The sequence below is a fragment of the Cibotium barometz genome, chromosome 40 (assembly GCF_041138505.1).
Source record: "Cibotium barometz isolate CiBa-2024 chromosome 40, ASM4113850v1, whole genome shotgun sequence".
NCBI classification, from domain to species: Eukaryota; Viridiplantae; Streptophyta; class Polypodiopsida; order Cyatheales; family Cibotiaceae; genus Cibotium; species Cibotium barometz.
The window spans coordinates 10,833,701-10,858,239 of NC_141085.1; the positions used below are offsets into that span (position 1 = coordinate 10,833,701).

General features: G+C 46.5%; 1 protein-coding gene across 3 annotated transcripts in view; it reads right to left on the reverse strand.

Annotated features, from left to right (window-relative positions):
- The window catches only part of LOC147615191 (CCA tRNA nucleotidyltransferase, mitochondrial-like), a 106,137-nt gene that overhangs the window by 69,791 nt on the left and 11,807 nt on the right, over positions 1-24,539 (reverse strand). For 2 of the 3 annotated variants that reach the window (XM_086779219.1, XM_086779218.1), the window contains exons 3-4: positions 12,266-12,377; positions 12,093-12,148 (exon numbers count right to left, since the gene is read on the reverse strand). In XM_086779219.1, coding sequence (XP_086635345.1) covers positions 12,093-12,148; positions 12,266-12,377 — 168 coding nt within the window. The remainder of the gene's footprint in view (positions 1-12,092; positions 12,149-12,265; positions 12,378-24,539) is intronic. The other variant, XM_086779220.1, reaches the window with a different exon arrangement.

A 24,539-nucleotide genomic window follows, 5' to 3' on the forward strand; every position in this document is an offset into this window, starting at 1 on the left:
CATCCAAATGGAGGACTATGTCAATGGGAGTAAACTGAAAAAATATTTTGGACCATTAACCCAAGAGATGCTCTTGCAAGAACACCTCTTAAAACAACAAAAACAGCTGGCAAAAGAAAAAAATCCAGCAAGCGCAAGACGAAGCTAAGGCTAGGCAAGTCAAAGCTAAAATGCAGAAAGGCCTGATTCGTGTCAACATGGCGTCCGTAACCCTTGTGGACGAAGGAGATCTAAACATTGAGCCAGTACGACTCAAGTTGGGACTCACAACAGCTAAGGGCATTGCAACAAGTGTTGTATTAATAGATACAGGGTCCAGCCACAACTTAATCTCATATGATACTTGGATAGCCTTAGGGAGACTACACCTTGAACACACAGATGCGCAAGTTCGTAGTGTGCACCTAATAACCACAAAGACCTAAGATGTGCAAGTTCGTAGTGTGCACCTAATAACCAAAAGACCGAAGGGAGACTACACCTTGGACACACAGATGCGCAAGTTCGTAGTGTGCACCTAATAACCACAAAGACCGAAGGGTATTTAAATGTTAATATTTCCATCAGTAATAATCCCTCGGTCGGAAAGGTGTTTGTGATGCCTGCAGGTACAATGGAAGAAGAGATGATCCTAGGACGATCCTGGATTTGTGCCAACAAGTGCAATATCCAATGGGAAGAAAGAACAGCATCGTTGAGCATCGGTGAGAAGGTCATGTTCATACCATTATGGATCTCGGCAAATCAAGGGAAACAAATCACTACAAAGGCAACACCTCGAAAAACAGAATCTGCACCCATTGTGTTGAATTTGCCCACATAAAAGGGCACACATAAATGGGTGCTCAAGAATCAACTCAAGGATCAGAGAGGAAGAAAACAATGAGTAATAAACATATTCAGGGGAAAACACGATTCAAAAGTCGGCCACTGCCAGCACCTACTAAGTGGCAAAACTCCAAGCACTTGCAAAGGCCTCATGACTGTCGTCAGCAATGGGTCCGAAAGGACCTACTGCAAGCACAAGGCTACTATCAAGGCAATACAACAATATGGGTACCCAAACCAAAGTCCATGGCCAAAACCACAACAGGTTCGAATCAATATACAACGAAATGTGAGGGCTTGCAGTACCAACTCCCCGATAAAGCCAACACCACACATACTCTTGAGTGGAGGATAAAGAAAATTCAACCAACTGAGTTGAGCATGACCAAGGCAACAAGAATACCTACTCTGAATACAGAATGGAACAAGACATATGAAGGTGAGACAAATATGTTCCAAATGACAGCCATACACAACCAGACATAGCAACAAAAAATATTTAGTTGGGTGGAAGGAACAGTAAGAAGCTCCCAAATAGAATTAAAAAGACTATATCAGCAAATGCCCAAAAGTACCAAGGTGAACCCTTGGTTTTCATGGTAAAAATAAAAGGGACAAGGTAAGCAATGCATCATCATATGCATGTGTGAGTGTTTGAGCACGAAAGATAAAAATTCGATCTTATAAACTCCATGTGAAACTGCAGGAAAATGATTCACGCCGTGAACCACCCTACAGTCGTTCACACTGTGAACCATTCTTTGGTGTTTCACGTCGTGAAAGAGTGCAAAGAAGTTCACGCCGTGAAACGGTAAGAACTGCGCCAGCCAAATATAAAAGGACACGTGGCTCCTTCATTAAACGTAGCCACCCTCTCCGACCAGCTACGCTATAAAATCGAATTCTTGTCTTCTTTTCGTCACTTTGCATTGTGTGATTTCGTGTCTTCTTCTTCGATCGCCCTTCGTGCATCACATGCTTACTTCCGACTTCCTTCAACCGCCTACCCAAGCTCATCGAGATGGGAGCTTAACTTTTTGCGTTTTCTTTTTCTTTGCTTTCCTTGTCTCTGTCTTTTGTTCATGATAATGTCAATGGATTGTGTAAGTCTAAAATATCTTTTTCGAGCCAATTTATTGAATGCTTGAATGCCTGCCAATGAATGCATATAAATCCATTGAATGCATGAAAAATGAAAAACACTCCATCCTGAACATGTGCACACAATGAATAAAATCTCTGACTGCAGATTCACGTCTGCAGTTTCACGACTTTGTGTCTCACGTCTGGTCCTTCATGTCTGACAATTTACGTCTTAACCATTCACGTCATATGTTTCACGTCTTGGACTTTCACGCCTTCATCATTCACGTCTGACAATTCACGTCATGGTCTTTCACATCTTGGTGTTTCACGTCTTGGACTTTCACGCCTTCATCACTCACGTCCTGACCATTCACATCTGGTCTTTCACGTCTTGTAAATTCACGTCATTTTCACGCCTAGTAACTCATCACTAACATACTACACACTCACAGATTAACATACTAACACTAAATTACTAACAAAAAAACAAAAAAAAACTTCCCACCAGTCATTCGACTGACTGTATATGATGATATGAATGTCGGTTTCCGAATCCGAAGCACGCGAACAACCATCAACAACGCAAGCAAGCAGTGCTACGAGGTCCCCAAGCAGTCAACGACTACAAAGTACAGGAAAATTAAAAACCAACTTCTTGGGCCCTTATGCCCAGTCATTCCAGGAAACCCTCATCCAAAAGGAAGTCACCACACACCATGGGAAGGTGACTCTCCAATGCCACAGCCCAGAGTGCCTCCATCTATTAGAGGATGCTAAAGTCAAGGCTAAGCTCGACAAAGTCGGCCTCGACAAAATGGCAGAGTTACTACCCCACGTAATTGACACCGACCTCTGCGCCGAGTACCTAAAAACATACGACAAGCACACAAAGAGAGGAAGGATTACAAAGGCGGATGGCACCACAGAAGAGCTACTCATCACAGAAGATTTAATCAAAGAATCTTTACAACTCCCAGCTGCAGTGAAAGCCCACAAGCACAACATTGATACAATGCCAATCAACGAAATGCTAAAGAGAAATTCTTTCAACTCAAATGGAGCAGAATACGAAAACATCAGAGATGAAGCCACCGAAAAAGCATCTAGAGCAATATCACTTATGATGCAAATAAAGCCGATTGACAGGTACAACAAGGTGGGCTTGAACAGGATAGCTAAAGCTTATGAAGAGAAGGAGGAGGACTGGCCTTTTATATGCATAAGGAGATGGAGAATTACCTAAAAGCCCATCAATCAAAGATCAGCAATCCTTCCCTCCTAACTCAGGTACTTAACCATGTGGCAAAAAAGCCATTAAAAGAGCCTGCACCAAAGGAGAACATGCAGCTAGCTATCATCCCCGACCAACCCAAAGAAGCTACTAGAAGGATAGAAGAGAGGCAGGCAGTGTTAATGGAAACATGGGATCTCATCAAGACAATCAAAAAGGACCGACGAAAGAAGACAGAGAAAAAGATGAAAGGGATACTTCTAGATGTCACAACAGAATCACGACAACTCGAAGAGACAGTGGCAACTGAAATCCGAACATACCAAGAGGCCCTGCAAGAAAAGCTACTTACCCCACTGTGCAGGAACAACAACAACAGGTCACCCCTCCAGCAAGCCCCGCATAACTCATCTCAAAGACCTCTCTCCTCTCAAGGATTCACGCCTAACAAATACACCAACAGAGGCAGCTGAGGAACAAGCACAGAAGGACTGAGCTGTGGAGGGACAAGTAGTCAAAGAAGTACCAATCACAACACAAGAACTGGAGACTCCCCCATAGTCTAGTGACCACGCTCGCCAGATCGTTCAAGTCCAAGCAAAAGGCAAAGGTTGGATGATAAGGAGCAACTGCCGCAGCTCGAATCCTTCAAAGACATGGATTCTCAACGCTTCATCCAGGAAACCATGGAAGGCTTAGAGGCACTACTTCACGATCCACTTACAGAAATGGATGCTGAGACTAGTACAAACTGGGAACATGAGCAAAAGGTGTGGCGTTGCCACCTATTGACAACACACATGTTACATGACAAGAACGCCAACCTATGGAAGCAGCTGAAAGATGCCAATGCACAAGTACAAAACGTAAAAGCAACTCTGGCGTCAACAGAAGCAACTCACAGAGAAATGATCATGAAGAGCTTAAAGGCAGCAGAACAACAGGAAAGCAGATACGAGGCCTTGGAAAGTAATAATCTTGTTTTAAGTCAGACAATTGTACAGAAGATCAACGAAAACGCTGCCTTAAACGCAAGGCTGGAGCAGGCAAAAGAGCAACTTCAAAAAGAGATAGCCTACACACAGAGCCTCACAACTATGCATGCCACAAAAATAAAGGAGTGCCAAGACAGTGCAAAGACCAATGAAGATATGCTTCAATAACAAATAGAGCTTCTAACAACCCAACTCAAGGCAGAACAAGAAAGAGTGCAAGGTATGCAACAAGAAAGAGAACAGGCAAACAAAGCGCATGCAAAAAAGATCAAGGCCCTCAACGAAACCATCAGCACCAACTAAGCAGAGGCGCAAAGGAATCAAGAGACCATCTCACAACTGACAGTACAATTACAAGACGCACAAAGATTGGAAACACAACGGCTTAATCAGATTACTGAGGCACAACAAAGGAAAGCTACTACCAGGAGAGCACAAGAAACTGCAACAAGAAGATTTGAGGAGATGGATGCTGAACGAATGATCTAAGAAACAGCCATCTCCAACCAACTCAGCAATGCGGACGCTCGCATGCAGGATCTGGCTTGCCAACTCGCCGCACAAGAAAGGAGTCTATGCCCGGAGCCGACAGATGATCTGCGTACCCTCCTTGAGCGCGCCTCAGAGTTGGGACAGCTGCCAGCAACTCCTCGGGCCCCTCCTCACACTCCTACCTTGTTTTTATCTACACTAACACTCTCATTACTTCAGTATGATATCAACTTAGCTAAAGATATTGGCCTAGGTGAATTAACCCTAATTAAACAAAATACTGAAAGGGATGCTGACCCAACAATCATTATGGGCATTATATTAACTAACCCTCAAGACATCTTCTATCCCTTGCACCCAATAGTGCTAAACCTCCGTAGTTGGTGTCGCATGCTACAAAATTCCGACATCCTGGACAGCAGCGTCGACAAACTCGATCAGTTTGTTCCAGATGGCATTCCAGAGACGCCAGCCAACTACGAGGTGGTTGCAAATACTTATCAATGGGTAATTAGTCATGGGTGGCTAGAAGTATACAATACTAATCTTTGTGAGTCCACATGATATCACTCTGTCGGAATCCTTAAACTCTATACTAATATCCGCAAGCATTTAGAGGCTATGCTCACCAATGTAAAATATAGTTTTGAGGCCACTCACATAAATTACCCGGATATTGATAATGAAGAAATTCCTGAAATTCAAAACTTTTTTAAAGCTCATAAGCCTAGCCACCCACCCCCTAGCACTGGTCAAGGTGAAGAAGAAGGTCCCTTTTCAGTTTCCAAATACACTTACCCTGTCTATTCTAATATCGCCAGTAGGCTTCTCAATCCTTATCCTAGCGCGCCACCTACTACATCTCCCCAAGCTGACTGTATCTACTCTTCTTTCTCTCCGCCAGAATTAGATTTTTCCACTAACACTCTCGCCCCCGAGGAGGTATTGGCACCTATCCCATCTCCACCACGGCAACCTCAGGAGGTACGTGATCTGACTCCACATGATAATATTGTGCCCTTCACTGAAAGTTTTTCAAAATTGGGGATTTTCTTTAATAAGATAATGTTCTAATTAAAGGTGCCAGCATTAAAGATTTTCAAAATTGGGGTTCTTTAAACAGGTGATAATCTTCTAATTAAGGTGTCAGCATTCAATTTATTTGCGGCTTTCTGCAAAATCAGCAATTTGCATCAAAATTGAAGCTCCTGCATAGGCCCACCAAGCATTGCCTTAGCCACCTTCAATTGTCTTTTGTGCGCCCTCGTCTCATCAGCACCTGCGCTCGGCCACCACCATCTCATTCTTCCACCTGTGAGCTGCTTGTCTGATCCCGTCACTTACCTTCCTCCTTTGTGCTATTGATAGCAACAAACAAGGACCGACATCATCATCAATACACTGGCAAATCCAAAAATTAAAGTTTTTCAAAATTGGCGGTTTTCTTTAACCAAATAATGTTCTAATTAAAGGTGCCAACATTTAAGTTTTTCAAAATTGGGGGCTTTCTTTAATCAGGTGATAATCTTCTAATTAAAGGTGCCAACATTCAATTTATTTGGGGCTTTTTGCAAAATCAGCAATTTGCATCAAAATTGAAGCTCTTGCATAGGCCCAATTTTGGGGCTTTGCTCAAAATCAGGAAAAATCAACAAATTGAAGCCTTGCACTACCAATAAATTTGGGGGTTTTTGCCAAATCGGCCAAAATTGGCAGAATTGGACCCGCCAACAACACCATAAAGACTCCAAGGGACTACCTACAAAATTCTGGCCAAAGCCATTAGCCGAAGATTGCAGCCCTTCCTCCCCAACTTGATTCATGGTACAGAGACTGGTTTTGTTCGGGATCAGAGTATTCTGGACAACATCCTCACCTTCTAGAAGGCAACCGTGTCGGCTAGGATGTGGCAACACGATCTGATTGTGCTCCTTCTCGATTTCGAGAAAGCCTATGACAGAGTAGATTGGGGCTTTTTGGAGGGGACGATGCAAGACGGGTTTCCCGGAGGAGTGGGTCCGAGATGTACGGGACTCCACGTTCTTATTCAGGGTGCTAGAGGTGACAGATTTCTGCTTTCACACTCCGTCCGGCAAGGGTGCCCTCTAGCACCTTATCTTTTCATGTTCGTCACTGAGGCCATGAGCCATTTTCTCTCCGCCCAGGAGACCTGATTCCAAGGACTACACCTCTCCGCCCGAGTGTAGGAGGAGATTCCTAATTCCGAGTTCACCAACGACAGAGCAGCATACCTGTCGGGGGCTGAGAGGAGCCTCTAGAGATTCACCAAGGAGATTGAGATTTTTTGTTGTGCATCCGAAGCAAAGATCAACTGACACAAGTCGTGCGGATTCTAGGTTGGCTCATCGCTTGCCTCGACTTGGCATCCAGTTGAGGCTTTTCACTCGATCCAGAGGGGAACTCGGGTTCGCTATCTTGGATGCCACATTAGCATTGACATCTCCCCTAGGCAGCAACTCGCCCCCCTTCTTCTGAGTATTCAGAAGAAGCTATGACACTTGAGTTCAGGTAGGCATTCCCTAGCTGGCCAAGTAGTGGTGGCAAACTAGGTTCTTCTAGCCACTATGTGGTACATTACCTCCAACTGGTCTTTCTCCCGAGCATGTATTGGTCAGGTTCAACCTTTGATCTAGAACTTTCTGTGGGCTGGCAGTGATGGGAGACCGCCAGGGCCAAGGTGGCCTAGAGAGTGATCATTCAGCCACAAATTGCAATGCAAAGGGGGCCTCGGCATCATGGACTCCTCCATTCAGAGCCGCGCCCTATTGGGCAAGTTGATTGTTCGAGGTCCTCTTCAGGGCGGGGAGCCTTGCAAGGACTTCCTCCTCACTAGGATCTCTGCCCGCACTCCGACCCTAGGGGGCCCTTGGCCTCAGAGCACAAGATGGATATTCACAGAGATGCAAGCATGTGGCGGCATTTGAGGGAAGATTTAACAGCATTTGAGCGCGGATTTGCAGCCAATCTCTTGCGTGCTTGGGATCATCTAAGGCCGGCCTTGCAACAGTCAACTCCAATAGCCTTCGAGGAGGGTCTTCGGCGGCCTTTAATAGGGAATCCTTTGGTCCGTTTGCCTAGTGGTCACTTGCTAGGGGCTCGCCCACACGTGTCATGGGGAGCCTCGAGTACAGGCCCCACTAGGTCTCTAGGAGATTGGCTTGCATTCAGACAGCTACCCCCAGAGGCTCTCAAGAGAGAGGCCTTATTGGGATCCGGGGCAAAGACCAGCTTAGCCTCGACATCGACACTTCCATCCCTCCGGATTGGCTGCCCCGATACCGAATCCTTCTCCTCCGCAATGGCTGGGAGTGTTCTCCAAGCATGGTATACCCCTGGCAGTTCATGGCACGGACGAGCACTCTGCTTTACTCACCTTCTCTATTGAGCTTCATGGTATACTGGAGAGATCAGAGACCCCCCCCCCCAAGGACCTCAAGGGATGCACCTTGCAGAGGGTGAGGGTGATTGGTTTTCATGCACATGAGTGGCACATCAACCTTCCACCAGCTAAGGTGGCCAGAGAGAGACTACGGCGCCTATGGATGTGGGAGGGTCGGCCTATTACGAGTCTCCAGTGGGACCCAAGAGAGTGGACCCAAGAGACTGGACATGGTAGAATCCAACGGACAGAGAGGAGTTGCCTAGTATCCCCTTCTTTGCCTACCCTGCACAGCTAGACCGCAAGATCCAGATGTCAGAGGTGGAGGGCACTCAAGCAACAACAGCACATTGGCAGTCCCAGGGCCTCCAGTCACATTTTCTTGCAGATTTTTGGAAGTGGCTGTGGGACAACTTTTGACCACGGAAGATCACCCTTTTCATGTGGCAGCTGGCACACAAGAGCTTAGCCGTTGGCACTTGGTTGGCCATTGGGGGCAGACTGGCATCATGTGAGAGGTGTGGCCATCCCCAAGAGTCTCAGAATCACTATCTTTGGGATTGCCCAAAGGCCCAGTAGGTCTGGCAGAGGATCCTATGCATTTTCTCTATGGATTGGGCTCACGCCCGTATTTTTACATGGCTTGGGCCACTGAGAATGAGAATAGTATTGCCGCATGGCATATATGGAGAGCTCAATGCAACGAAGCCAAAGTCTATCCGGAGCATCTAGCTCGATATCATTCATACCCTCAGAGGTCAGTGGGGGCAGCTCAAGGCGGCTCTGATCGCATGAGGGAGCAGCGGGAGGCCTTCCTTAGGATCTGGCAGCATGGTCCCTTTCTTACAAACACAAGTGCACTTGGCATTACATACCACCTGTGTGGTTATTTCCCCCTCCCCCCATTGTATGAGATAGCCTTCTCCTCCTAGAGCGGCCAACCAGAGCAGAATTGCATCCTCCCTTTTTTTCATCTTGCCTCGCGTTTCCCTTTCGAGATGATTTGTACTTAACCATTTTGGCTCTTCTATCGGTAACGAATAGAAGGATCTTTTTTACGGAATAAAAAAATAGAGACTCCATAAAGCCATGGAAGAGTTGGTAGCTTGGAAATGGCACGGAAGCAACCCCACTTCTCCGACACACTCGGAAAGCATCTAGACTTACAAAAATAATACGTAATTTTATGTGTTGTGCTTTCCCACCTTTACTAATTTTTGTTAATTTGTGCGTCATTTATTTGTCCCCCAAAATGAGATGTTATAATCTCTTAAGTGTGTTTTCCCCCCTTAATGTATAAAGGGCTCGTTGTTTCTATCATATCCTCCCTAGAGCAAGGGGGGTTTGTTCCTTGGGTAAACTGATGTATGTTGCTAGGGGTGGAGCTGTTAGAAGTCATCTCCTGTCTATTTGTATACACCAGGGCCTCTGTTGTGGGTGTGCCCGCCCGTATATCATTTTTCCACACTCCCCGTATTTTTTCCCTATTTTTCCCATTTTTTTTTCTAGTGGCTGGAGGGCTGCCAGTTGATGCCAGGAGCACTCTGAAGCTGGCCGACTGCATCTGTATCAGTCGTGGGCTGTAGGAGTGCTGGCCGACTTGTTCTGTCCAGGCGTGGGGCATCTGTTGCTGGCCGACTACTATTTTCAGCAGTCGTGGACATTTATCTCAGTCGTGGGCACCATCTGAGGCTGGCCGACTGCTCATGTGGGATTGTATATATTGCCCCTCATCCTCTTCCACTTTCTCATTCAGTATTTCCAGGATCTTGTGTATAGAGAAGAGTTTACACACATCTCTCTGTGTTTCTTGTGCTGATTATTTTCTGCAGTCTACTTGCTCTTGTCTACCCAAGTTTGGATATCATTTCCGCTGCATATTCTGACAGGAGCTCCCACAAATCAGGCCTAGAAGGGCATTTCCACGATGTTGGTGCCTTGGTCCTCTAGACCGTTGAGTTTCTGTGCATCCATGCTTAGCCTCTAATCACGCTTATACGCAAGCCTTGTGTGCTTGGTTAAGCATCTGAATCATGCTCACACTTAAGCCTCTAAGTTGGCATAGAGAACATGTTTGGTTCTGAACATGGTGCAGTCCCGAGGCCATCATAGAGCATGATGAGGGTTATCTCAGGTCACTCCGCCTTCGCTCCAAAGGGGGGATTCGGAGTCATATGTGTGCGTGTCCATCTCTTGTGTCCACCAATGTGTAAGTGTAAAGGTGCGAACACCCCTTATATGTGCAAGTGTGCATATATGTGTGCGAACACCCCTTATATGTGCAAGTGTGCATATATGTGTGTGAACCTACTCTTATGAGTAGATAAGATAAGTGTGCGTATGACATAAGTAGTGATGCCACCCCCGGAGGTGACATGTCACTGACTTGTGGTTTGTGTGAGTCAAAAGATAAGGCTGCTTGCCTACAAAAGCATGTACTTGGTGCAAGTTATCACATCAATCATAATCAACATCATTGTACATGCAATCTGTCTCTCTATCATTTGAGTTTGTCACATTCTCTCTCTCACACATACGATGGAGTTTCATCTTCCATAGCAACAACTGCAAGGCCTGGTCTTCAGTCCAGACTATGGTTGCAGTTTTTGCTAAAGCGTATTGCAATGCATATTTCTTGGAATATGTTCCACAGAGTCGAGTCCATCAAGAAGCCAAACATCGGAATCCAACATGGGGCTGGATATTGGTATGAGCATATAAAGTCAAGGAGGTAAAGGTGCTTACAGGTTTGCTACAGCAGTTATGAGGAGTGCGATCTATGTTCCACACGCTGGTGTCTGTCAAGAGGGCCAAGCATCGGAGTCCAACATGGGGTTGGTGGATATTGGTCTGAGCACAAAGGGCGAAGGAGGTAAGGGTGCACACAGGTTTGCTACGGTGCAAGTGTGCTGGGTCTGCTCCAAAAGGGTTTGGTGATACATTTGAGCTGATGCATTAATAGCTCGATCAAGTGTGTCATCTACAAGAGGCCATCTTGCCACACCTTGATAAGGAGGATGCTCTACAAGACTCATCATTTCCACAAGAGGTATAGGATCAATTCAGGAGACTTGATGGCAAGTTTCTTTGCACGCTTTGGTGACGACGAGGCGCACCAAGAATGCTACCATCAAGAACGGCCAGAAGGTGATTTCAAGATCTCAGGACAGTTCATACGTTGGAGGAGATTGGACTTAAGTTTCACCACTCATCTAGAGATACGACAGCTAAAGGCAGCTGTGATATATGTAGGGGAGTGTGTGATACACCTACCTCTACCAACCTGCCCGACCTGTTTTACAGGGAATTTGGCTGTGTTTCGGTTGTGTTTGAACACCACATTTGGGGCAAATTTTGGGCCAGTTTACCAGCCCAATAGGTTCCCAAAAGTGCCCAGGCAAGGCACCCATGGATAGGGCACCTTTAGTAAACAATATAAAAGCATTTGGAAGGTTTTATGACATTATTTTTCAAGGATTAAAAAGGGCTGGCTAACTTGAAAACGACCTAGCATAAATTTCCTATAAGAAGGGAAAGAAGATCCTCATTTGCTCATCTCATGCTCAAGAGCTCACAAGTCAGAAACACACAGTTGCAAGGTTGACTGAAGGTTGAAGATGATCCACAGCAACACTGGCTAAGTACTTGTTCCTAACAGCAGTGTTCGAGAGATCAGTTTGAGTATCATTTTGAATCACAGAACATTCAGTTGTAACCTACATAAATATACAATAAGTTAATGTGGACTTGTTTTGTGCGTTTGTGTTCGTGTTCTATTGCACTTCTCTCTTCTACCAGATAACTCTTGCACATAGCACATGCATATCACAAAAAGACAACACTTTTTGACAAAATTACACATCCTTTGACAGAAGTTATAACAAAACCATGTGAACGAGCCTCCAAGTGAGGATGATGTATGCTAAATCTAATAAACTTTGTGCCAAATTCATCTTCATTCACACCTCAGATCCTTGATTCCAATGTCCTCGAAACACAGATGCTAGCTGTTAATGTAAAAACAATGAGCTCAAAATAAGCAATAAAGGTGAATCCATACCTATTTATGGTAAGGTCGCGTCTAAATGCATCCTCTATGGCCGTCCCGAAATCTTGCTTCAAGACAAGAAAGCAAGATGAAGAAGAACATTCACATTAGACAGTGTGAGATCTAAAATTACAATACGTACTAAAGATATTGCTTTTTTTACTGAAATAACGCTAGTATCTTACCATGATGGAGCTGCTTTCAGTGTAGTCATGAGGCCTCAAGTTTACAAAATCAATCATAACTCCAAAAAGTTCCATTCTTGCAACCTCCAAGTGTTTAGCCTGCATGGGATTGCTAATAGCAACAAAAATTTATGTGACTGAATCATATGGCAAAAAGCTCAATAATCCAAATATTGAATGTGCACTTTTTTTCTTCATGAAATTAAAGAGATGGCATGCACATGAATAGATAAAGGAAAGAAATCAAACTACAATCATTGTGTCAAAAAAGGAGCAAGAAATTGTAAATTGGCTCTTGTTGGAGTGGTTCACTAGTACATGTCCTATATTAACTGGATTCCATGGGGACAAGAATGTATTCAGGGAGTCTATATGGCTTAAACAAAGCCTGAAGTGGCCAATATGAAGTCTAAAGACATGGCAAACAAAGCCTGAAGTGGCCAATCTGAAGTCTAAAGACAGGCAAGCGTTGGGCAAGGGGGAGTACGGCTTAGCATGATCTCATGAATTCTCCGAGTGGGTAAGAGGACTGACACATGCAGACTCTCTATGGCTATGGAGACTGACTTACATAGCTCGTGCCTGACAGGTCCCGGACTGGGGCTCACAATGGGGCATGGCATACGACAAAATATTCCTAAAAAGGTAATTCCTACTGATGAATGGTGCACTAATGTAGAGCCAGTGTGTCACATAGCACTCCAGTGCAAGGTGCATGTGACATTCCTTCCTGCTTAGCTTGGCGGCAGGTTCATCGCTTCCAAGTAGTCCGCCAGGAGCTGGGGGTACTCGGGGAAGAACTCTTCGTCAAGCCATACTACTTCATGGGTACCTCAGTCTCTCGAGACTTCCTATAGAATTGTCTTTGTCTTCGACCGGATCCATGCTTCCACTTGTGGGGGAGAATTTGTTCAAGCTTAATTACTTCGACTTTTTCTACCATGTCCAGTTGTTGCTCATATGTAATATCCTACAAAGCTGGACCAATATAGGACTTCAACAAAGAAACACGGAAAACATTATACATAGTCTAACTATCAGGAAGTTAAGCTTCATAGAGACATCATTGATCTTTTTAAATTTTAGGAAAGGGTCCGAAGCTACGAAAGGATAATTTTGGACAATGTTTGCCCACTTGCTTCAGCCTTTGCTTCATAATCCGAAGATATACCCAATCCCCTTCTTTAAAGTTGACATGGTGAGTTGTCCACTCCAGGTGGCAGATAGGTGCTTTGAGGAGCAAGCTAGAACAGACATATGGCTGGTTACTCCCTTTGTACAAAGGGGATAAGGTTTGGGTGGTGGACATTGGGTTTTGTCCACCTCGGGACATTAGTGTGTGTGAACACCGGGCTAGTCATAATTTATAAGTGAGTTTTGGTCACCCAAAACTTAATGAAGTGTGTACACACTCACTTATAAATTAGTGCTAACTCCTACGGCTAGGTTTATGACCAATACTTACCACCTGTCACATGCCACATAACCATGTTAGCAGATAGTTTCACACACACGGTTCACAGGCGGGCATCCTCTTACCCGGAACTACACATTGGTCAAGCAAGCATGAAAACAGCATGCAATTTCAATTGCAAGCAAGCACATAAAGATGCTATGCAATGCAACATTGGTATGGACAATCCCCGTTCATGAGACTATACCAAAATAGACTGCTCCACGCAAGTACACAAGGTACCAGACCCAACGGAACACCAATCCACTAGGCATTTCCGGGCATGTACACAGAGGCACAAGTCCCAACGGAAAGCCAAGTCCAGAGTATCACATGAGTGGCATAAATCCCCGGCATATACAATTGCCATGGACACCAGTCCAATGTACATACATGATGAGAAAGCACGGGTGGACCAATTGGGTGGCCAAATGGTGATATCCGTCCAGAGTGGTGCAAGCTTTGGTGACACAGGTGCTGCATACCGGAGGTGGTAAGGAGCAGAGGGGGCTGCCGTCCCGAATGGTGCAAGCTTTGGTGACATGGGTGCTGCGTACCTGATGTTGTGTCGATAGTGAAGATAAGCAGAGAGTGGGTTGCCGTCCCGATGGTGTGATGTAGCAGAGAGTAGGCTACTATCCCGATGGTGAGAGCTGAAGAAAAACGCTGAAGTGCTCTATGTATAGCAGGGAGGCCTGTTGTCCCATGAGCTGTGGATAAAACGCTGATATGCTGATGTAAGCACTGATGTGAACATTGATGATGTGCTGATGTAAGCGCCGAAGTATGCTGATGTAAAACGCTGATGAAGTGCAGATGTAAGCACCAATGTATGCTGATGTAAAACGCTGATGTTGTGCTGATGTAAGCGCTGATCAATGCTGATGTAAAACGCTGATGAATGCTGAAGTAAACGCTGATGTAAGCACTGAATGTAACGCTGATGTGAGCATTGATGTGAACACTGATGTAAAACGCTGAATGTAGCAGAGAGGGCTGCTGTCCCACGGTGTGGCCTGTAGCAGAGAGTGGGCTGCTGTCCCGTGATGTGGCCAGATGAGAAAACACTGAGGTGCTGTCCTATCAGGCGAGGATGATGAAGCTATGTGATGTAGAGCCCGGCCGAAGTAGCAGCAGCAAGAGATGAAGTGGTACCGGGTCTGATCAATGACTAGAGAGAGTAGACATTGAAGGTGGCAGCTACCACTCCTTGAGGCTCGGTTATCAGTGGTGAATGATGAGGCAAGACTATATACACTGAGGGGGACTGCTCGTCGACCAGCAGCAAAAACACAAAATCCCCAAATAAAACCAAAAAACCCAGAAAAATCCCCTTTTAGGGTTGGGTAAATGATGTTTTCATGCAGGATGCACGTTACATCCCCTTCTGCTTAACTTGACAAAAGCTGCATAGTCTCCAAATAGTCCGTCAATAAAGCCAAATAGTCATCGAAGAACTCTTTGTCAAGCCATACCGCTTCGTGGGTCCCTCGGTCCTGAAACTTCGTGAGGAACTGTCTTCAGCCGAAGCCATGCTTGAAGCGGTGCAAAAGCACCTGTTCTGGAACCATCACTTCAGCTTCATCAACTATATTTGGTTATGCTTCATCTTTCACTTCTGAAGGAATTGGACCTGCATACGGTTTTACCCAACTGACATGGAACACATCATGCATAGTCCAACTCGGAGGTAGCTTCAACTTCATTGAAACCTCGTTAATCTTTCTCTGGATGGGAAAAGGTCCGAAGCTCTTGAATGATAGCTTTGGGCATCGCTTGCCCACCTGTTTTAATCTTTGTTTCATGATCCGAAGATAAACCCAATAATCTTCTAACAACTTCATATCCCTTCAGTCTTTGTTGGCCTGTCGAGTGTAGACCTCCTGTGCTTTAGCCAACCTGTCTTTCACTAACTCCAAAATCTCCTGGTAAGACTTCGTCATTCTGTTCGCTTCAGGTACTGAAGACGAGGTTTTGGTCAATAGAGAAAGGCAAATACGATTCCCACTTACCTCGTTGATCGTGGACATAACACTTCAGCGCATCAAAGGCCAACTCGTTGTAGATTTATGTCTGGCCATCAGTCTATGGGTAAAATGCACTGGAAAAATTCAATTTAGTACCAAAGTTATCAAACAACGCTCTCCGAAAATGACTAGTAAACTTGGCATCTCGGTCTGACACTATGGTCCTAGGGATCCTGTTGCAACCAAATACACAGAACATCTGACATCATTCCAGAGGGAGACTCACAACGCAGACTAGCACTGCTTCATGTGCAGGACAATGCACACTTGCTGACCTTGGACGCATGGAGTGGAACCCTCGCTGACTCGTCCCGGACTAGGCTCACATGGGACCAGTTTCCACTCCAGGTCCTGCACCTTCTTGTTCAGATATGTCCACATGGCATCCAAGTGCGGGATGCACGTCACACTGGCGAACCAAGGTGCAAGTTCCTCCACCACCCCAACTAGAAATACAAAGGTTTGTGATGGCATTTCATCTAGCCATGTGCTCTTTGTTTCCCTGTGGCAAGCACAGATGAAAGGTTTCAAGTGTTCAAGGGATATTGCTGCAAAAAGGGAGGCTACCAGAGCAGTCAGAACTCGGTTGCTTCATCTGTATGATCTATATGGTCAAGACTAGCTTGACGGGGACCGTATTTCTCATGTCACTGTCAGAATGCACACCAATAAATCCCGGAAATATACAACGATGAAGTGTGTGTGCAAGGGGCCATTTTATATGTCCCCTGGCTGCTGGTCGGCCAGCTCAGAGACAGCTGACAGCAGCCCACAACCAGAAATATCCAATCGTACAGCTCAAAATCAGCCGACTGCTGCCCTGGTGCCCACGACCTGTAGAAAAACTCAGTCGGCCAGCAAATCTATAGTCGGCCAGCAGTTGGATACAGTCGGGCAACACCAGACCACACACAGCTCCAAAAAAAAGGGAAAAAATACGGAGAGTGAGGAAAAATGGGAAGACACCAAAAAAGGGCGGGCACACCCACAACAGAGGCCCTGACATAGTGTACAGACAAGAGATGACTGCTAACATCCCCTCTCAGCTCCTGGATGTGGAACCAACCCCAGTGAGCTGGAGTGTTGTTGGAGTATAGCCTGAGGTAGAGACTTCGTAAGAGGTCCGCCGCATTGTCCTCCGTCGAACAATAAAGAAGCAAGATGTCACCAGCCAAGATCTTCTCACGAACAAAGTGATATTGTATCTCTATGTGCTTGGTCCGGGCATGGAAGATCGGGTTCCGAGCAATAGCAATACAGCTCTGGTTATCGCACTAGATGACCGTGGGCTCCTTTTGTGGATACCCAATCTCACCAGGCAACCTCCGTAGCCACACAACCTCGCAAGCAGCACCACAAGCAGCCCGGTACTCTGCCTCAGTCAACGACAAGGCAATAGTTGGCTGCCTCTTGCTGCACCATGAACCTGCTCCTGAGCCGAGGGAAAAACTGTAGCCTGATGTAGATCTCCTCATGTCTGGATCTCCTCCCCAATCTGAGTCTCACTCCAACCCTGGAGTCAAACTCGTTCCTTCGTTCACCTCCAGTGGTGTAGAAGAGTCCAAGATCCTTCGTACCCTGTAGACACCGCAAGATCCGCAATCCTGCGTCCCAATGAGACTTCTACAGCATCTGCATAAATGAGCTCAACAGCCCCACAGGGAAGCTCAAGTCCAATCTGGTGTTTAGCAACAAGATCAATGAACCAACCAGCTTCCAGTACAGAGAGGCATCAACTGGCTCACAAGGATCGTTCACTGTAAGCTTCGTGTTCAGGTCCATCGGTGACATGATAGGCTTGCAATTCTCCATCCCAAAGGCCTCAAGCAACTCATGGACATACCGTTGCTGAGAGACAAAGAACCCTCTCTGGGTCTGCTGGGTCTCCAATCCCAAGAAGAAGTGGTGTAAGCCTGAATCGGTCATCTCAAACTCCTTTGACAAGGCAACCTTCGTCACTGCAATGTGCGTCATATGACCGCCGGTGAGAATGAGGTCATCCACATAAAGGATAATCAATGTGACCATACCGCGTTCCCGAAAGAGAGATAGGTTGGCATCTGCAACTAATCTCTGAAATCCAGTCCGCAGAAAGAAGAAATCAATCTCCTGATTCCAAGTCCTGGGAGCTTGCTTAAGACCATACAAGGCCTTCCGCAACCTGTAAACCATCCCCTTTGATCCTGGAACCTCAAAGCCTGGAGGCTGCTCAACATACACCTCCTCCTTTAAGTCACCATTAAGGAACGCAGATTTAACATCCATCTGAAATACGGCCACCGCTAAGAAGAAGCAAAGCAAGAATGGTCCGAATCGTGGTCATCCTCGCTATCGGTGCAAAGGTATCCTCATAGTCGATGCCAGGCCACTGAGCATAACCCTTAGCCATAAGTCTGGCTTTGTGTTTGTCCATCGACCCATCTGACATATACTTGGTCTTAAAGACCCACTTGATGCCAATGACCGATCGTTTCGACGGCCTTGGAACCAACTCCCAAGTGTTATTCTTCTCAATGGCATCTAGTTCCACCTGCATGGCTTTCCTCCAAGTATCCTGTGCAAGGGTTTCCTTGACGGAAGTGGACTCTTTGTCCCGCATGATACGAGACATCAAAGCATAGTTTACCTGTTAAATCTCGGCTGAATGACTTTTATCCAAACTCTATGCGAGCTTCGAGTTCCGTCCTCTATGGTCCATTCAGAGGGAAGGTCCATAACACCCGTCTCCCGAAGGGTGTCTACCAACCACTTGGGTACTCGAACAAAACGCAGAGCCTCCTCCTGCTGTGCGGGGACTCATCTCCAGCTGCGGGCTAGACCTCCTCAACTGACTAAGGCTGTCCAGCTAGAACAATCGAGCTAGAACAATCGACTGGGAATCATCATCGGAATCATCTGGGTCTCCAAGAAGTGGCAACTCATCAACAGTGGAAACTGACACCATTTGGCCACCCAATTGGTCCACCCGTGCTTTCTTATCATGTATGTACATTGGACTGGTGTCCATGGCAGTTGTATATGCCGGGGATTGATGCCACTCATGTGATACTGTGGACTTGGCTTTCTGTTGGGACTTGTGCCTCCGTATACAGGCCCGGAAATGCTTGGTGGATTGGTGTTCCATTGGGTCTGGTACCTTGTGTACTTGCCTGGAGCACGTCTATTTTGGTATAGTCTCATGAACGGGGATTGTCCATACCAATGCTGAATTGCATAGCATCTTTATGTGCTTGCTTGCAATTGAAATTGCATGCTGTTTTCATGCTTACTTGACCAATGTGTAGTTCCGGGTAAGGGGACGCCCGCCTGCGAACCGTGCGTGTGAAATTGTATGCTGACATGGTTATGTGGCATGTGACAGGTGGTAAGTATTGGTCATAAACCTGACCTTAGGAGTTAGCACTAATTTATAAGTGAGTGTGTACACACTTCATTAAGTTTTGGGCGACTAAAACTCACTTATAAATTATGACCAACCCGGTGTTCACACACACATTGATGTCCCGAGATGGGCATAACCCAATGTCCACCGCCCAGACCTTATCCTCTTTGTACAAAGGGAGTAACCAGCCATGTGTCCACTCTAGCTTGCTCCACAAAGTACCTGCTTGCCACCTACATTGGACAACTCACCACCTCACTCTTCCTCCTCTCTCTAGAGATGGGCGCCTCCTTCATGAAGGTTGTTGGGCTGCATTTTCTGCACTTTCTCCTTCCCAACTCCATTTCCAAGCTTGCTAAGGTGTTTCTCAAGCTTCCAAGAGTGTTTCCGGATGCTAATCACTCTCCTACACACTCCCAATGACTGAAATTCAGCAAAACAACTCTCTTTATTGCTATAATTTCTGGTCTTTTTGCTGAAAACCCTAATTTCAACACTCCTTTCTCAAGTTGAACCATAGGGGAAGCTTTCCCAAGGTTCCCTTCATCCTCTTGAAGACTTTTGTCGCGAAGAAATGCGAAGAAATGCGACAAATTGAAGATCCCATCACTCCAAGGACTTCCATCGCGAAGACTTCCGCTGTCATCGACTCTACTTGAAATTGGTAAGCTTTAATGCTTAAATATGGAAGCAAGTAGCAGGAGGGAGGAACCGGATTAGAAGATCACATACCCTACATAGTGTTCTCTTGTCCTACGTGCTCTCTTGCAGATTGTTGCTACCATGTGTTGGTGTAACAATAGAGAACAGATGGTAGGGAACATGGGCACTTGAGAGGGTTGTGTGGGTTGCAAGTCTACATCGCCAACCACTTGTTTGCAATACTGTATTCATATGCATTGGTATGGAAATCTGGTCAGAAATGCCCATGACACTATGTACTTGATCAATATACTTTATTTGAGGGAGGGATCGGCTATTCCGGCTCATTGTGTGTCTCTTGTCAATTCAGCAATTCTCCCAAGATCAATATACTTTATTTGAGAGAGGGGTCGGCTATTCCGGCTCATTGTGTGTCTCTTGCCAATTCAGCAATTTACTTCTTGTATTTGAAAGAGTGTCCATCAAATCTTAGTGTATTTAAGTGTATTGATTAGCATTGTGTTCAACCAAGTTACATTGGTATCAGAGCATACGGTTCTCTTTCACTTCTATCGTGAGAGACGATCACCGTGAACACTAGCTATCTCTACACTTAGAACATTATGACAGCCATACAATGAATGTGGACTTGGCTTTCCGTTGGGACTTGTGCCTCCGTGTACAGGCCCGAAAATGCTTGGTGGATTGGTGTTCCATTGGGTCCGGTACCTCGTGTACTTGCCTGGAGCACGTCTATTTTGGTATAGTCTCATGAACGGGGATTGTCCATACCAATGCTGCATTGCAAAGCATCTTTATGTGCTTGCTTGCAATTGAAATTGCATGCTGTTTTCATGCTTACTTGACCGATGTGTAGTTCCGGGTAAGGGGACGCCCGCCCGCGAACCGTGCGTGTGAAACTGTCTGCTGACATGGTTATGTGGCATGTGTGTGACAGGTGGTAAGTATTGGTCATAAACCTGACCTTAGGAGTTAGCACTAATTTATAAGTGAGTGTGTACACACTTCATTAAGTTTTGGGCGACCAAAACTCACTTATAAATTATGACCAGCCCGGTGTTCACACACACTGATGTACCTGCTTGACACCTACACTGGACAACTCTCCACCTCACTCTTCCTCCTCTCTCTAGAGATGGGCGCCTCCTTCCTGAGGACTGTTGTGCTGCATTTTCTGCACTTTCTCCTTCCCAACTCCATTTCCAAGCTTGCTAAGGTGTTTCTCAAGCTTCCAAGAGTGTTTCCGGATGCTAATCACTCTCCTACACACTCCCAATGACTGAAATTCAGCAAAACAGCTCTCTTTATTGCTGTAATTTCTGGTCTTTTTGTTGGAAACCCTAATTTCAGCCCTCCTTTCTCAAGTTGAACCATAGGGGCTGTCAGAATATGCAGCGGAAATGATTAACCAAACTTGGGTAGACAAGAGCAAGTAGACTGCAGAAAATAAAAAGCACAAGAAACACAGAGAGATAGGTGTGTAAACTCTTCTCTATACACAAGATCCCGGAAAAACTGAATGAGAAAGTGGTGGGGACTGAGGGGCTATATATACATCTCATAGAGGGCAGTCGGCCAGCAGCAAGAGTGCCCACGACTGGAGAAAAAAATCCCACGACTGCATAAATGCAGTCGGCCAGCATATTGATGCCCACGACTGATGAAAACCAGTCGGCCAGCAGCCCTAAAGCCCACGACTGATGAAGATCCAGTCGGCCAGCACTGGGGTGCTCCCGGCATCATCTGGCAGCCCTCCCACCACTAGGAAAAATGGAAAAAATAGGGAAAAAATACGGGGAGTGTGGAAAAATGATAAGACACCTCATAAGGGCGGGCACACCCACAACAAAGGCCGTGGTGTATACAAATAGACAGGAGATGACTTCTAACACCCCCTCTCAGCTCCTGGCTGTGAAACCAACCCAAGGGAGCTGGAGTGCCGCCTGAGCGTAGCCTAAGGTAGAGACTTCGTGAAGAGGTCCGCCGCATTGTCCTCCGTCGAACAATAAAGTAGCAAGATGTCACCCGCCAAGATCTTCTCACGTACAAAGTGATACTGTATCTCTATATGCTTGGTCCGGGCATGGAAAACCGGGTTCCGAGCAATAGCTATACAACTCTGGTTATCGCACTGGATGACTGTGGGCTCCCTCTGTGGAAACCCAATCTCGCCTAGCAGCCTCCGCAGCCATACAACCTCACAAGCAGCACCACAAGCAGCCCGATACTCTGCCTCTGTCGAAGAAAGGGCAATAGTAGGCTGCCTCTTGCTGCTCCAAGAAACTGCTCCTGAGCCGAGGGTAAAAGTGTATCCTGAAGTAGATCTCCTCGTGTCTGGATCTCCTCCCCAATCTGAGTCACTCCAACCTTGGAGCTTGACTCCATTCCCTCCTCTGTAAAAGAGTCCCAGATCCTTCGTACTCTGCAGATACCGCAAGATCCGCAATCCTGCGTCCCAATGAGTCTTCAATGGCGTCTGCATAAAAGAGCTCAACAGCCCCACGGAGAAGCTCAAGTCCAATCTGGTGTTCAGCAACCAGATCAATGAACCAACCAACTTCCGGTACTGCGAGGCATCAACTGGCTCACAAGGATCTGTAACGGTTAACTTTGTATTCGGGTCCATCGGCGAAGTAATAGGCTTGCAATTCTCCATCCCAAAGGCCTCAAGCAACTCATGAACATACCGCTGCTGAGAGACGAAAAACCCCCTTTGGGTCTGCCAGATCTCCAATCCCAAGAAGAAGTGGAGTAAGCCTAAGTCGGTCATCTCAAACTCCTTTGACAAGGCAGCCTTCGTCACTCCAATGTGCTCCACATGACCGCCGGTGAGAATGAGATCATCCACATAAAGGATGATAAGTGTGACCATGCCGCGTTCCCGAAAGAGATACAGGTTTGGATCTGCAACCGATCTCTGAAATCCAGTTCGAATAAAGAAGGAATCAATCTTCTGATTCCAAGCCCTGGGAGCCTGCTTAAGACCATACAAGGCCTTACGTAACCTGTAAACCATCCCTTCCGATCCTGGAACAATAAAGCCTGGAGGCTGCTCAACGTACACCTCCTCCTGCAGGTCACCATTAAGGAACGCAGATTTTACATCCATCTGGTACACGGGCCACCTCTGAGAAGAAGCAAGGGCAAGAACGGTCCGAATCGTGGTCATCCGCGCTGTCGGTGCAAAGGTATCCTCGTAGTCGATGCCTGGCCGCTGAGCATAACCTTTAGCCACAAGCCTGGCTTTGTGTTTGTCCACCGACCCATCAGACGCGTACTTGGTCTTAAAGACCCATTTGACACCAATGACTGACCGCTTCGACGGCCTCGGTACCAACTCCCAAGTGTTGTTCTTCTCGATGGCATCAAGTTCCACCTGCATGGCTTTCCTCCAAGTATCCTGTGAAAGGGCATGATACGAGACATCAAAGCATAGTTCACCTGAAGAAGCTCCGCCGTGTTGCTTTTATCTCGGACTCGATGTGATCTTCGAGGGCCGTCCTCTGTGGTCCACTCGGAGGGTAGCTCCGTGACACCCGACTCCCGAAGGGTGTCTAACAACCACCTAGGTACTCGAACAGATCGTGGAGCCTCCTATGGTCGCGGGGGCTCAACTCCAGCTGCGGGCTCAACCTCCTGTGATGACTGAGGTGGATCAACTGGAGTAGTAGACTGGGAATCATCATCAGACTCCTCTGGATCTCCAAGAAGTGGCGGCTCCTCGACAGTGGATGCTGGAACATGCTCGTCAAAGACCACATCCCGGCTGACAACAATCTCGTTCCTCTCTGGATCATAGAACCTGTATCCCTTGGAAAGAGAGTTATACCCCACAAATACCAGCTTGCGGGACTTGGAGTCAAGCTTCCCCCTTTGCTTCTTTGGAATATGTACATACGCGTCACTCCCAAAGACACGGAAGTGCGAGACATCGGGTTTCCTGCCAAAATATGCCTCAAATGGAGTCATATGGGGTACAGAAGTCGTCGGAGAGCGGTTAATGGTATGGACAGCCGTTGCCACAGCCTCACCCCATAGTGGACGAGGAAGATCACGATGCTCCAGCATGGTCCTCGCCATCTCCACCACAGTCCTGTTCTTACGTTCAACAACTCCATTCTCCGAAGGCGATCCGGTATTGGCCAATTCCCTTTTGATGCCATGATCTGCACAAAACTGGAAAAATACAGTCGAGGAGAATTCACCTCCTTTGTCAGCCTTGAGACTCTTGACCTAAAATCCAGACTCTTTCTCCACCATCACGTGCCAATCCTTGAACCGAGCAAAAGCCTGGTCCTTATGGAAAAGAAAGTAGACCCACGTGAATCTAGTACAATCATCAACAAGCAGCATGAAGTAGAGAGATCCTCCCAAGGATGGTATCTGCTGTGGTCCACACAAGTCAGTGTGAATCAACTCCAATGGTTTCGAAGCCCGCCTGGAAGCCTGCTTCGGAAAGGATTCCCTGTGCTGCTTTCCACGTATGCAAGAACTGCAGCGTCCTTGCCTATTACCAACATCTGGCAAGCCAACCACCATCTGGTCCCGGAAGGCGCGCCGCAAAGCATCCACATTTAAGTGGCCAAAACGAAAGTGCCACAAATCTCCGACCTGAGAGCCTGTCAATGAGGAGAGTGCAGAGAGCTTGTAGATGCCATTCTCCACACATACCTCATGCCCTGACAGAAGATGAAAACCCAGAGCACGGACATAAAGAACACGGGAAGCATGCTTGCCCCCCTTGCCGTC